This window comes from Phalacrocorax aristotelis, chromosome 13 (genome assembly GCF_949628215.1).
Source record: "Phalacrocorax aristotelis chromosome 13, bGulAri2.1, whole genome shotgun sequence".
Classification (NCBI taxonomy): domain Eukaryota; kingdom Metazoa; phylum Chordata; class Aves; order Suliformes; family Phalacrocoracidae; genus Phalacrocorax; species Phalacrocorax aristotelis.
The window spans coordinates 8,336,115-8,351,489 of NC_134288.1; the positions used below are offsets into that span (position 1 = coordinate 8,336,115).

A 15,375-nucleotide genomic window follows, 5' to 3' on the forward strand; every position below is an offset into this window, starting at 1 on the left:
ACAGGCAGAATGCGTTACGGCCCTTGAAAGGGGGTACCTCTGACTGGTACCTGGATGAGAAAGCAAGGGCACAGACTCAATTTTGCCGTGTTTCCAGCAGATGAGAATTCCCCCCAGAGTGGAGACATCTCCCCAGGAGTGGAGCTGGTGGAGACAGCTTTGCTATGCCTTTGCACGGCTCTGGTAAATTTGCAAAACCTTGTCATGCACTGAGACCATGTATTGATACTACTCAAAATGTTTTTTCCCCAAATTTCTTTGACATAACTTTGATCAAAAGTGAACATATTTTCATATCTGCCCAGAACAGTTAGGTAACAACAAAAGAAATAACACACAATCAGTGAGCTTTGTGCCCCTACACACAGAGACTGCCTGCAGTCATAATTGCATGTGTGTTTTCACAGTATAGTTTTGTTAGGAGGGATATATTGAGTTCACAGAATGTTAGTTTCCCATTATCACATGTAATTCCAAATAGGAGCAACAAAATGAGTTAAATTAAGAATTCTAAGTAAAGGGAGCTATATGCATTTGGAGGAGGCCAGTCTATTAGGTTCATTGTAGCTTCTCATCACTAATGAATCCCAAACCAGATTCTGTTTGGGGAATAAAATGTTAAAACAGGCTAGGCAGTTCTCTTAACAGTAGTCAGGAATCAATACAGAGGCACTTGAATCAGCAATTTCCTGACTGACAGTCAGTCTCTTAAATGCTGTAATACAGTTTTGAGCAAAGGCCATAGAACGAGCCATTTGATTTATAAGTTGGCATTGACAAGGTGAAAGACATTGTCACAGTGAAGGTGTTAAGCTTAGCCCAACTACAACTGCTTGCTTTCAGTCAGTGGTACAATGCCCTACCTGGCCAAGCTGTTCACAAGCTGTTTGGTACTCAGCTCGCTGACAGAGGTCTTTTACACGCTGGTATTTGGGTAGAAAGTTTTCTTCTTGGGCATCTACCTTCTCATTCTCTCTCTTATGCAGCAGTTTACTGGGGGAGGGGAGGAAAGATGTATTTTTGCATTAATATTAATTCCAAGATATACATACAGTTTGCTGAAGAGGCTCAGAGGAGTAGGTTATCTGCCAAGTCCATAGCATCACTGGTGGCCAAAACTTAACAGTCTAGTAGAAACTAGCACTTATCGTCATCTCTGATAACACACAAGTTATTTGTATCGTGCTCTGCTCTCAGGGAGCATAAAAAAAACATACAAAACCAAGACAGTGTGTTTCATGTCTGACTGGCAGGCAGCAGCATCGGTCGATATAAAGAGACCATATCCTCCTCACTCTACAGGGCTGCACTTCGCAAACCCTTCATGCCCTGTGTTACGTATTAAGACAGAGGCATAGAGGGAAAGGCCAGCAGATGAACACTCAAGAGAGGAAAGGTTATTCATACTCCCATGATACAAGCAGGAGGGACGGGGGCAGCAGCTGAAAGAAAAAGGGATGCCTTTCCATCTCTCAATCCAAGTAAGACTCCTCTTCCCCTACTCCAACAGCACATTTATGCAGGGTATAGGCAAAGGCCATACATTCCCTCCTATCACACAATCACTGCCATTAGGCATACTGCTGCTGTGGCTGTGTCCCTGCTGGCACAGCTAAATGGCTTTAGGTCCGTGGTAGAGTGCTGCTTTGGCTTTAGCTATTCAGGATCCTTCTATTTAAAAAGACTGGGCTTTGTGATTAACACTTTCCTTACCCTCTTTCCACTAGGAATGAGTCTCTCCACACCTTCATCTTTTTCTTTAAATGGAACCTAGGAGAAAACGAGGACAGGAAGAAGGAAAACACACAAAACCAGTAATCAAGTCATGCTCCAGTTTTCTTTCCCACCCCCAATTTGGATAAGAAACATTACATAAAACCGCACAAGGGGACATCCAGCTTTATGAACCAGGCACATAGACCTCAGTGCAAATCATGAACAAACACAGGACAGATTTGTTCTCACAAGGACAAAAATCCACAACAGATCCACATAGTACAACTATTTCAACATAAGCACGTTTAAGGCACAGGGGATTAACTGAATTGTCCTTGATCACAAAGGATCACAAATTAAATCAGGATTTCCTGACTCCGTTTGGGCTCTTAACCTGCACGCTACCCTCCAAGTATCCTATTCTAAAGCAGCTGCTCATTTCCGCCTCTCCCTCCACCCAACTACTTGTAAAGCAAATCTCCTTCTCTTATGCTGCTGGTTTTCTCTAGCAAGCATCCAGCCTAATTCTCTTCTTCAGTCTTCTTCCAATGAAAAAAAAAGTCAAATAACTGTGCAATTCTGAGTGCCAGCCTGTCTTTATATTATAGTCTGATACACAACCAACCCTTTCAATTCAATTATTCTAAAATTTATTCAGTATGAAATGCTTTGCTACAAATGATGCCACAGAGACATTTACAAATCTATAACTCATACAGCTAAAGACCTTCATGTGTAGCCCTCTCACGGCTACACAGATTACATTCAGTATATCCCAATGCCATATAGATAGTATATGAACCTGACGAAAAGAAAATAAATAATGAAGTCAGTCACATATTGCCAAATAGGCCTTTAGATTTTCCAGTGAATAATATACTCATATAGATGGTAATTTTATTATAATTTCCTTTAAATTTGCTGCATGTTGCTGAATACTTGCTCAGTCTCCCGTACAAACACATGCATGTTTACACACACATTTCCGTTTCTTACCTATTCACTGGTCTCTCAGAATCCAGAAGCTTTAGAATGGATTTACCATCCATATCAGACGGAATATCCAACCCAGCAATATCTAGAATTGTAGGTGCAAGATCAATATTCAACACAATGTGAGGATTCCTGAAAAAACATATATGAGAAGCTGATTTAAAGTCTATGTAATGATACCAAGCAAATCCAGCTCTTCCACAGAGACCAGGGATCTGAAAAGACTTATTTTGTGACACCTGCAAAGACGAAAAGATTATGCAATCCGATTAATTTCCATGAAGGGAATTAAAATGTAAAATACAGCTACGTTGCAAAACCTCAAGAGGGACTAATATGAAGATTTAAAACTTTAGCACAGAGCATTTTTGAGAAAGCAAAGTAATTCATAAGGCAAAGTTTGTTAATTATAGTAGAAGAGGGTTCAAAAGTGTTTCAAAACATGGGATAGCATTGGAAAAACTCTTGGGTGTCTTATAGAATCAAAGTGTCTGCCAAATATGCTGATGACTTTATTAAAAATAGATTTGGCAGGTAGCACTTGCTTTATCTGTTTCAAAATATGTTACAGAAATAAGTACCTCAGTTCATATCACAGCCAGCATGTTCTGAAGGGAACATGAGTAGAAATATATTTGCAGAGAGGAACAGTTATGAAGGAAAAAAAAAAATAAAGAAAATAAAAGCACAACTTTAATTGAAGTTATATCCATCTTCCCAAGTGCAGTTTTCCATCCTGCAAATGCTTAGGAACAGCCCTGCCCTGCTACTTAGAGTAGTGGCATGTGCTCCTCAGCCCCCACGGTTAACAGGACAATATTTGAAATTAAGTTGACTTCAAATTTGGTTAAACCATCAGCATCAACTCCAGGAGACTACAGACAGCTCCTATCCCCAAACCCGTTGAACTTCCACAGCTAAATATGAGTTCATGCATCAGAGCATCTGTGCTCTGCCTGGCATTCAGTAGCTAAACAAATGCCCAAATTTCCAACCATGTGACTTGGTCTTACTATGGGTCTGGTTTTGAAGAAGCATTTCAGGTTACATTGAACCTTACAAACTTATTTCAAATATGTCTATGCCAGTGTTCTACAATGACTCACAATATTACATATGTACAAACTCTTTATCAGCTATTTCTTTTCTTAAAAAAATAAGGCAGGCACTCAATTTCTTTGAAGGGGGGGGATGAAAGTGAGCACACTGCTCTACAGAGAGTCTTCTACAACACTGAACATAAAGAATCACTGTGCTATGATTTTCAGGCACAAAGGAAGGATGGGACCAGATGGGCTGCTATACATGTCAATGCAGAATTCTAGCTCAAAATACAGGACAGAAGAAACCTGCTAAATTCACATTAATTAATGAGACACCATTTAAAAATGACTACATTTTTGAGCGAGTGAGCAAACAGGCACTGACAAGAGCATGGATGATGAATTAAATTGATGTACCTAATTTGATTTTAATTACTAATAATTGTGGTGTAGCATATTTGGTAATAGAAATGAGAGCTTAGTAATGACTGCTACAATGACTGCTACTAAATCTTCGTTGGTATCAAAAGGGAGTCATGACAATTACTCTGCAGGAGAAACATAAGGTTCACGCAAAACATGGATGATTGAAGTTCTACCATTTAAAGAAAATCAGGCTGAAAGGGAGGATCAATTTATTATCTGATATATTTCCCCTCCAAGGTATTTTATCCTGTTCTTCCTATTTGTTGTACTGCGATGCGCCCTCCTCTGTTAGACTCTGCCAGGCTGACTCCTCTGATTGTAACAGAAATATTTTTTCATCTTCAGAAGCCACTGAAAAATAAAATTCAGTGGGAGGGTGACACAGGTTTTACATATGTCGAGGAGTAAAGATCCTTGAACTACAGCAGACACAAGGCAGCTGGTCTCTAGCATTGCATGTTGCAGAAAAACTAGTTCAGTCCTTTTGGGCCATATTAGCGTTGCCTCTCCAGTAAGACCAAAAACTGCAGCTGAATTGAAAGAGAGCGTGTTCTTAGAAGGCTAATCCAGCTCGCTTGAAATTCTGTGCTGCTGCAGACAAACTTCTTCCCGTGCTGAGGTAACATGTTTAATTCCACCTGAGGAATCCCTCCCCTGCTCTTTAGAGAGGTAATATTGTTTATTTCACAGGCATAACTGCCATAAATTAATTAGACACACAGTGCAATATCTACAGAATTTAACATTTTTGTGCCTGCTGATAATGCGAATCAGTGAATTTAACCAGTAAATAGAATGAGATCTTTTTTATAGCTATTTACTACCATATTACACGCTAGATCTGTTCCTCTGTGGTAAAGAAAAAAAATTGTGTGTGGAAGACTGGGTGTGTTAATTATGCTAAAACATGCACACTGATATAAATAAAAGGCAGCAAATTATGGCACTCTGTCCAAAATCATTACTTAAGTGCAAATATTTGCTATTGAAATAATTGCTTAGAAAGTGTATTTACATAATTTCTTAGCTGATCAAAGCTACCATTTTAATTAACAGTCATATTCTGCATGCTTGTGTGCATCCGACAAACAGTCCTAACCGTGTAATCTCAAAGGATGAGCTAAAAAGAATCTTCGTGGAAGACAATATATGAGCTATTACATACATTCTTCTTCATAAACTGAAACAGGTGACTCCACTAAGCGGTTTAATGTCCAGCAATAATTACCTACTGTGGCAGCAAACATTATACAATATATTTTTTTACCTTGAAAACGTGACAGTTATGTGTATTATTTCCACTCCTCAAAAGGAGGCAAATAAGCATCTCCGAGATTGGACATATTTCAAAGTGGTTTTTTCCACTCCATCCACAAAAGTGTAGTGGCTTGTGCTGCACACCTATGCGAGCAGAAGGGCAACGGCATAAAACCTTGACTATGTTATACCAGCACGTGCTATCAGTTCTGCTATCTGAGTAGACATATTTTTCTGCTACAGATGAGCAGGAAGTCAGTCAGGATGAGAGAACTTTGTGCCTCCATTTGGATGTCAGGTCAATACAACTAGAGGTGTGAACATAAAGGGTTTTTCTGGTCACTACATACACAGACACACACACAATAGACAAGAACTTACAAGGATCCAGCCTCCACATTTGGACCTCGGACATAGAAAGGAACTCTGATATCAAACTCATATGGCATGGACTTTCCTTTCACCAGCCCAAACTGCCCAATATGATAACCATGGTCTGCTGTGTATATTATATATGTATTGTCCAGTTCACCTGTTTCAACCAATGTATTGTAAATCTGAAAAAAAGCAAAAGAAAATATGAAATACATTCCACTGAGTAGCACTATATACAGAATATTGGATATAAATTTCTACCTATGTGTAATATACAAATAAATAACAACAGTTTTATTATGCCACTGAGTTATCACAATGGACTATTCTGAGTAATCCATTCCATAATCACATAATAATTTTACTAACTGAATATTGTGGCTATTACAAGCCAAACTTCTGTTTTCTGGTTTAAGCTAAACACATTACCATGTCATATTTTCAGAAGTGCTTGGGTTCAGTATTTTGCATGAGAGCTGTCAAGATAGTACTATATAAATATGGTAACAGAGATAAAAGTTTCAAGGTGACAAGCATTTTTGACATTTTCTCTTCACCTTTATCTTTTTCCTGCAGCAAATAATTCTAATAAAATGACAGCATTTTGAACCTCACAGTTATTTAAGCAACACTCAGCAAACTTGCCTTCAGACAAATGAGTCCCCATTACGCAGACTATTTGCAAAATCCCTACCAGATAAATACCACTTGGTCATACTCTCTCACTAGCTGGACAACTAATATGGAGAATTAAGAGGAGCTTTAATTCTGTTCAAGGTTGCTTCTATGATTTTGCATGAGAATCTTTATGTTAAGTGTACCAACTTGGGCACCACAGACCAATTCTTGTGTTACATTTTCACTTGCAAACGTACGAAGGTGGTGGGGCAGCACCAAAGTGGTGCCTCACACAGATCCAGAACACATCAGCACAGAGGAAAAAGTCTTCGGTGGTTGTTGTTTTGGATTTTTTTTTTGAGGGGTTGGTGTTTTGTTTTGTTTTTTTTTTTAACATTTTTAAAGACTATTAGATTCCTATAATTCAGTAGAAAAGATCAGGCGAACTTGGCAACTACAACTAAACCACAACCCAGCTGCTTTTGCCTGCAGTGAATCACTCAAAATAAAACCATTTTATTAAACATAATATCAAAATAGTGTAGTAAAACAGCCAAACTCCCCTAATGCTGATATCTGATCCATCTAAATACATTCATTAATATGAAGTAGAGATCATGCTTGCCTGAATCGGTAATTATAAGACATTACTAACAAGTTGATGCAATGCCATACAGATAATCTCATCTTTGCCTTACAGGACTCCTGTTATTCTATGTTCTACCTTTTTTGAATAAGAATGCCAAGAGATAAGCAGTAAATTGCAACACCTTTAAATCTGCCTTCTTACAACTGGAAACCCGTTCTTTTTCAGACTAGCTTTTAGCTAATTCAGACACTTCTATTCAAGACACTCAGCTTGCAATAAGAGATTTCATTGTTATGTAATGTAGACTTAATTTTAAAAAAAATCTCCCTATATATTTATTTCCAACATTTAACATCTTGGACCTGGTTTACCATGGTAGTATTCCAGTTAGGAATCCTGTAGCATCACTTTTTGTTGTTACTGTTCTCTCAGAAACTCAGTGTTACAGGATCAAAATAGGCCCACAGTCAGATAGTTATCTCCAACAGGCTGTAGGATGACTTTTCACTCTAAGATGATTTTTTCAGAATTTATGATGTACTTTTTTTCAGGTGATCCCTCCCTCTTCCCCTTAACCAGTAGCTGTCCTGTGGAAACAAATCAGCCCACTTATACCACCCAACTCACAGTACCTGTCTTTAGGAGGTGAGGATCCTTACACACTGAATAGAGAGGCAAAATCCTCCGAGGTGAAAGGATTGCACGTTATTAAAAAAACTGATGCAGTCCTTCCTTCTTTCTTTCCCTCCCCCTTATCTTCACGTACAGCACATCTTGGAGCTTAACTCAAGAAACAAGCACCTGTTTAGCCAAAAAAAAAGGGACTACTAATCTTACCATCTCCATAGAGTCATCCACAGACATGAGCGTTTGAAGGCGCTTTCTCTGTAGCATGTTAGTGAACTCCATGTGTATAGGTTTCATGGGACCCGTATACCTCATTATCCAGTGCTTGTCTGGGTTTGGAGCATAGTTATAACTGGGAGTGCTAAGGAACAGAATGAAAAACACAATGTTTTAGCAGTGTAGAAAAAAGCCATGGTAATGTATACCAATAATTTCTATTTGATCAACGCTATAGGATTAACTCTCTGAGATGCACAAGAAAACATTAGATTTACTTTAGAGAAGTCTTTTATGTTCTATACAAAAGATGGGAGAATAAAAACAACTCTGTGGGAAATAACATCTATTAAAAGAATAAATATACATTGTTTCTGCAGAGTCTTCAGACTAACATGGATGCATTTTAAGGTCAAGTGACTAACCTCAGAAGTCTAACTCCACAAGTATGATCTGGATGAAGCACGTACTATAGAGTTCCTACTCATGTAATTGCTTCGCTTTCACTCAGTCCACGTTAGCATCAAATATTATGGCTGATGCAAGCTGTTTAACAATAACTACAGAACTTGCTGAGAAGGTTTTACCATGTTCTTTGACAGCTTTTTTGATTTCAACATGACTGGCTACTTGAATACTTTCACACTCATGTACCCAGAGGAGCACAGGCACCCTACCTGGTGGTATCAAACTGCATGTGAGCTCATGGCAAGCAGAAGTGGATACATAGCCGGATTTTAAAGACCTGCCAAGAAAAGCAGGGGTGAGGGGAAATAGGACGGTATTTTGCAGACACTTTCCAGACACCAACTCCTTTGTTATTATCAGAAACTTTAACTAAAGTCCGTGCAGAATTCCAAGAGCTGGATTCAATGTCCTCCTGGAATCTCACAGCCCCTCCAAGTTCTCATGATCCTGTGGCATCATTGAAAGTGATGAGGAGAAAAATCACTGACCGTCCATAATTTAAGGTTGTTGGCAGTTCCAGAGATTGCTTTTCTGTGCATAATTATATTGCTCTAGGTTAACTAGATCTAAACAAAATATTTATTTTTGTATATCATTACCATAATGTTGACACTCTGCATCAACAACTCACTGGAAAGCTATATTGCAGCTTACATTTGCAAGAAATATTACATTTACATACTATATCTATTCCTAAAAAGTTTGTTATTACTTAAGATTGAGAACCACCTTTGTCAATTTCTTCATATCTTGGCTCAAACACATCACCAGCAGAGTATAATATTAAAAATTACTTTTCCTAAGTGATTTGTTGAGACTTCATTTTTTCATTGAAAGCAATAAACTCAGTCTATGCAAGTAACACAGGAAAAAATTGCAGATATTCAGTTATTTTCTTCTTCCCAGCACACAATTTCCTGATAAATTCTGCTCCTATTTGGCAAACATGTACTGTTGGTTTTGTGTATGCAACAGAGCGGCAGGGTAAGTTATTAAGATAAACAATAGCAACAGAAGTTGAAACATATCCTCAAATACTGTGTACCTAATATATCTTTGAATATGACAGGTAGTCTTAAGAGTTTTAATATAAATATGAGATTAATAATCTGACAGTGAAATGTTTTATGCTGAAAACCTGTTAGATGCTCTCTCAAAAATATGCGTAGGTGGCAAATGAAGGCTTCTTCATATAGGGAGGAAAGGGCTGGTGTTTATTCTCTCTGTATTGTTAATAGCCTCCTGAATTTCAGAATGTTATTGTGCCTGAAATAATGACATTGCTCCTTTGAAAATGCTGACAGTTATGGAAACTGTTGCTATGTGATGCCCAGAATGAATAAAAAATGCTTGGCAAACTCCTTTTCAGCTTACTTTGTGATTTCCTGGCTGATTTGAAACCTCCCGCTGTTTAATCCAACCAAAGCCCGTGATTTTCTTTGATTACTACAAATATAACCCTCTTACACTTAACAGATTTGTCTGTCTTATGGGAAAAACATACAAATATAACATTCCTAGAAGTTTGTTAAGATAACCTCTTCAAATGTACTCAGAAGATAAGTCCTAATCTGATTGCATTTGACCTTGGAAAAGATGGGTGGTAAAATGTACCCTCTCCAGAAGCAACATTTCTGATCACTGTTAAACTGCCCAGCTGTTGCATTCTCTGTAGCTATCAGTATAGGCCGTAAAAAGGGAAAACCAGCCACGTAGCCTAAGGATTTGCTATGTGAAGCTGGTTGATATAAGTAATACTCAAACAAGAGGAGACTGCAGATGCACACGAAAAGGAGCTCTATAGAACGAGATGGAGACTGCAGTACAGGGTGGAATGGTCATACCAGCTAGTGGATGTAATAACAGAAGCAAGAGAACAGCAGCATAAGTTAGCAACAGAAGTACATACAATGCTACACAATGCAGTATGTATGTCACCCAGTGTAAGCGCCACAGTCACACCTTCACTTTGCTCAAGAATTCACTTGCAGACTTTGTCAGCGCTGCCCCAAGAAGAGGTACAGGGACGTGCCACATGGCGTAATGCCTTCGGATTCTGGGACCAGGCGAAGACGCTGTTCAGGGTATTGCCTACTGCTTTTAGGGCAGTTCATAAGGAGCGTTCTACCTGTGTTCTGATCCTTCCCTACCATACCCATCCGACAACAAAACAGTGGGAACTGCCTACACCCTTTATCATTGACAGATTTATGCCACTGAGGGATTCCCTGGGATGTAGGAACAAGGGAAAAAATGGAAAGTAGAGAACTAATCTGTACATACAGTGAGGGAATAAGGCACATTCTGCATTGTTATATTTAATCTTAAACCCAGGCCCATGAAAACTCTCATGGATCATTATTATGTAGTGCTGAAAAAATTGTTTAGAGTAAGATTGGTAGTTTCTTTGTACAAGATGCACATAAAATCCTGTTTTACATTCATATCCAAAAGAAAAACAGTTCCTTAATCTACTAAGATAATTTGTTTCTTTACACACAAAATTTGTTTCCATAGAGCGACACTTCCTGTGTAATTGTTATCACTGCAAGAAAAGTCACCTACAATTAAAAATAGTTTTGTATTACTACTTTAAAATCAGGAAGATAAACCTAGTTTGTGTGAAAAATAAAATTTAAACTACGAGCAAAAGAAAAATAAACGTAGTTTATATTTTTCATTGCTGGCCTTCCTCAAATCCTTCTACTCTTTTTCATTCGACTAGCATGATTAAATTGCTACAGAATGTCGCTTGATAAATGATTATCATCTCTGAGATACGAATGCCTTCCAAAGGAACTTCTAATAAGACTGAGGTCAATACTGGGTATAAGCTATGAGAAGTTGCTCATTTGGTATTTCTGTAATTTTCATTTCAAAGAAAGTAAATGAGCACAAGGCAGCAAACAAACATGAAATACTGCTCTGCTGTAGATCTAGGACACAGATTCTCTTCGGTAGCACAGCACAAAATAATGGAATATATAATTCTACGTTATGCAATACCTAGACAATAGAACAATGGAAGCCTTTTCTCTCAGACTATTTTAAATAAAGTAAAAAAAGCTCAAACGGATTTCACTGGACTTTGGACTAGCCCTGAGCAGCTTCGGCTACCAATTGATTATTACTTCCATCGGTTCTCAGTTACTTCACAAATTAAAAAAAACCCACAGAATTCCCCTTTAAAAAATAAATAATAATAAAAAAGGCATGTAGGAAGAAAGCTACAAATGTTGAACATCAATGAAGGCACAGAGCCAGTAATTCGAAAAACATTGGAGTGTTTTCAATTGTGCCAAAAGGTGATTTGGGAGAACCATTCATTTTATCAGCACACGAGGAGATGCCTGTAACGGAGCATTACAGAGCGGTACCTGTAAAATGTCTCTGTGCTATAAACAAGAACCATCTCATCATGGAGCTTCTGAACATGTTAACTCAGGAACCAGGTGATATTGGCTTTGGGACCTGTTCAAGACATTCTACTGAGTCATGTAGAGACATACCAGCTCATTCAAATATAGCTTGTCTAATTTGGTGCTGCAGGCCTATATTTCCTTTCTTTCCACATATCAAACAGGAGTAGTAAGCACTGCATACTATGGTGATTTTTGGTAATACACATAGGAAAATATAGTTTATACATAAGGACAGAGATAGTTTCTTCTCCTGAAGAGAACTGAAAACAGCCCAACAACCAGATTTTGATCCCCCTGCTCAAAATAAAAGTGCTTTACTTCCCAAATACGTTGCAACAATAGCCAGTGAATTCAACATGAATTTTTCCATTTATCTCAGTGAGCTACAATTCCGAGTTCTAGATGCAGTAGCCATTCTCAAGATACTTATACTAGTATGAAGAGATAACAAAAAGAAAAATCTTGAAACTCTTCTTATATATTTGTGACAAACTTAGGCCAAGAGTATTATAAAGCAAACACTGCTCTCCCAGAGGTACCCAGGCCTTCTCCATACTCCTGAACCTGGAAATGAAAGGGTTTTGGTTTTCCTTACATGTGTTGTGAGGCATTAGGAAAGAGATGTGAGTACTGAGGGGCTGAATCTTCAGGGCCGTGAGGAGCAGCATGGCTTATAACCATCAGTACAGGCCTGTGAGGATACATCTTCTTTGAGATTCTGAAGAAGGTAATACTGTCATTGGTAATCAGATCAGTTAGATAATCCTGCAAGTAGAAGTAAAAGTATAATGAGATACTTGAAAAATAATTTCAAGTTGGGGTGGGTGAGATGGGAATGGGAGGTCTGAGATCTCATAAGAACCAGGAAAAAAGAAGCTACTTCACTCAGAATGGGAGGAGGAGGGAGTGAGTTACAGATGTTAAAACTTCAAAAACTAAACCCAAATCATTCTTTCTCCACGGCCTAGAAATATGAAAAGCAACAGCTTCCTCTCAGAAATGCAAGACATTAAAGATGATCAGATAGGACTCTTTCTTCCCAGAGTATGTAATTGCATTATGAAGATCACAACACTAAATACAATGACCAGGTATTAATTAAAAAAAAATTACAGGTCAATTTCTTTGCTTTTTGGTGTCAATATCTTCAAGGTGTATAGTCTGAACTTGTATCATAAAACTGCTTTGAAAATCCAGATGGCTTCATGTTCCTTTTTCTTATCCTCCCTCTAAACCAGAAACCACTAAAGCTAAAGGGGTAACTGGACCAAAATTTCATTCCATATTACAGACACAGTGAACAATCTGAGAGAGATATAGCCTATCAAATAAATTGCTGAGAATTTAGAAAACTTCCCTTCAAAGATATGGACTATCTTCCTATTTTCTAGGAAGTGTCATTATCACTCTGCTGATATCTGCTGGAGCTATAGGGATTGAAACTAGCGTTTTTAAGCCATGTTCTCTCTTAGGCTGCGCCACAGAAAATGCTGCAAATACAAATATCCCTCAGGATATGAAACTGCACCTTTAAAAACCAAAATAACAACTGTCATGTCACAGCTGAATGTAAAATCAGACATAACATCTGCCTCTGGTCAAGTGAACAAGTACAAGGTGTGGTGCATATTGGATTGCATCTCCTTTTAAGCACAGCTTTGTATCCATGGTTCAGACACTTGCTCCTCTTTACCACTGCTAATGTCCTTATCTGAGAAGTCAGCTTATCATTCATCAAAGGAAGCCTTTTTCACTGACTGTATTTACTTTCCCCAAGTTACTTCCTGTGTATCCCAGAACAAGGCTGGCAAAGCCTCCATTTACGATTTTATACATTGGTCCCAACATGACGCATGTCTGTTATGGAACTGCCACGATTATGACTGTTATTGATAGGGTATTTTCACTCCTGAAAGGAGATATAAATAGGCGTAATTCCATCAAAGTTAACCGAAGGAGTTCCATTCATAAGCATATGCAGGGGAAGGGAGAACGTACAGTAAGCCAGATCAAAGTAGAACTGACTTCTGAACATAGTTTCAATACCTGAGACCATACTCATAGCTGAGACTGAATGCTGAAGCACACTCACAAATGCACTGATGTTTACCTAAGATGCGCCTGTTCTTTAAGCCGGTTGGTCACTTAAGTGTGTAACTCATCTTTGATTTAGCCATTACAAGAGCACAGTTTTCAAACTTTGTTTTGAAGATTGTTTTCACCTGGTCAAAGTGAAAATCATTCAAATTCAACATGCAAAACCCATGTTTAGCAGGCCAAAAGACCAAACAGAAACACTTCCTTTAACTGATTTCTGTTTTTTTAAAAGCTCCAGATTGTTGAGGTTGTAGTAGACTGTGTGAATGTATACAAAACTAAAAATTCATCTAAAAAAGTTGACAAAAACTGAAAAAGAAAAATCAAAGTAGAACATTTCCCATTAGAAAATCTGAAAGAGTTTGCAAAGATTTGATTTTCTGACCAAGCAACCAAGCAGTCACATTGGAGGACGGAATCAGTAATGTGTTTTTCTAGTTTTCCACTGGCACATAATTAACATTAACTACACCAAGTAGATAGGGCTAAAGAATAACCTGATCGCATTGTTCATTGCTGGAAAAGTAAGTTTCCAGCAACAAAAACGGCAGGAAAGAAAGAGAAGCAGTCTTGTATTTCAGCTTCTGTTTGTTCATTTGAACTCCAGCGTTAACATCAGCAAGTGCTGTTGCTCTGCACACTGTCATCTGTTTATTACCATAGCTGGGTATTACACAAGAATATGAAGATTATCAGAACATTTATATTTTCATCAGACTTTTTTTTTATTACCAAACTCAGTAGGAAAAACTAAACCAAATTAAAACCTAAACATTTCCAAGTATCGTGTACACAAAACAGAGCTGAGTACATCGGAACACAAAGCTCCCTGTCGGCTCCTTGGCTCAATGGGGAACAGTGCCCTGTGAAATCACCTGCCTGACTTTGTTGCACCTAAGATATATTTCCAATGTAACATTTTTGATACATGGCTGGAAAGATTAGCACACTCATGCTTCATAGATCAGAAGGGAAATATACCACAAATAATTCTGTACATCAGTTCCCCCTTCCCTGTAGCAGCTGGTGATAGAAAAGGAAACCCAGAAGCCTGTTAGGTTTTATCTTTCAACACAAAGAACATTCAATTAAAAATGGCAAATAGAGGAGGGCAAGGGGGAAATCACACAGACATCAACCTTCTAAAGAAAAAACTGACCATGAACACCTTGCTAATGAAACACAAATATGGAGGCAGGATTTGTGCTCAATAAGAGAAAGTGAACTGAATCCGTTAGGCAAATATACCTTACAAATTAGCATTGCTCTGGAGTGAGTCCACTTCGTAAGTTATACACTACCTAAACTACAGCAGCTTATGGATAAGTTTATTTATCATCATACTTCAGAGACAATTCAGGCTATTTTAGGAATTCATAAGGGCTGGCTCCTTTGGAAAGGTAACACTTCTGGCTGAAATAAACACACTCCTGACTGCAAATGGGTAACTGAGCTGTAATGCATGCTAGATGGGGGAAAAAAAAATGATACTGCATTTGACATGACTATCAAGCTTTAGTAAGTTTGG

General features: G+C 38.2%; 1 protein-coding gene across 3 annotated transcripts in view; it reads right to left on the reverse strand.

The window, feature by feature from the left end:
• Positions 1-15,375, reverse strand: part of SULF2 (sulfatase 2) — a 167,683-nt gene that overhangs the window by 29,396 nt on the left and 122,912 nt on the right. For all 3 annotated transcript variants that reach the window (XM_075109215.1, XM_075109216.1, XM_075109214.1), the window contains exons 6-11: positions 12,346-12,515; positions 7,855-8,005; positions 5,817-5,992; positions 2,713-2,841; positions 1,714-1,770; positions 864-993 (exon numbers count right to left, since the gene is read on the reverse strand). In XM_075109215.1, coding sequence (XP_074965316.1) covers positions 864-993; positions 1,714-1,770; positions 2,713-2,841; positions 5,817-5,992; positions 7,855-8,005; positions 12,346-12,515 — 813 coding nt within the window. The remainder of the gene's footprint in view (positions 1-863; positions 994-1,713; positions 1,771-2,712; positions 2,842-5,816; positions 5,993-7,854; positions 8,006-12,345; positions 12,516-15,375) is intronic.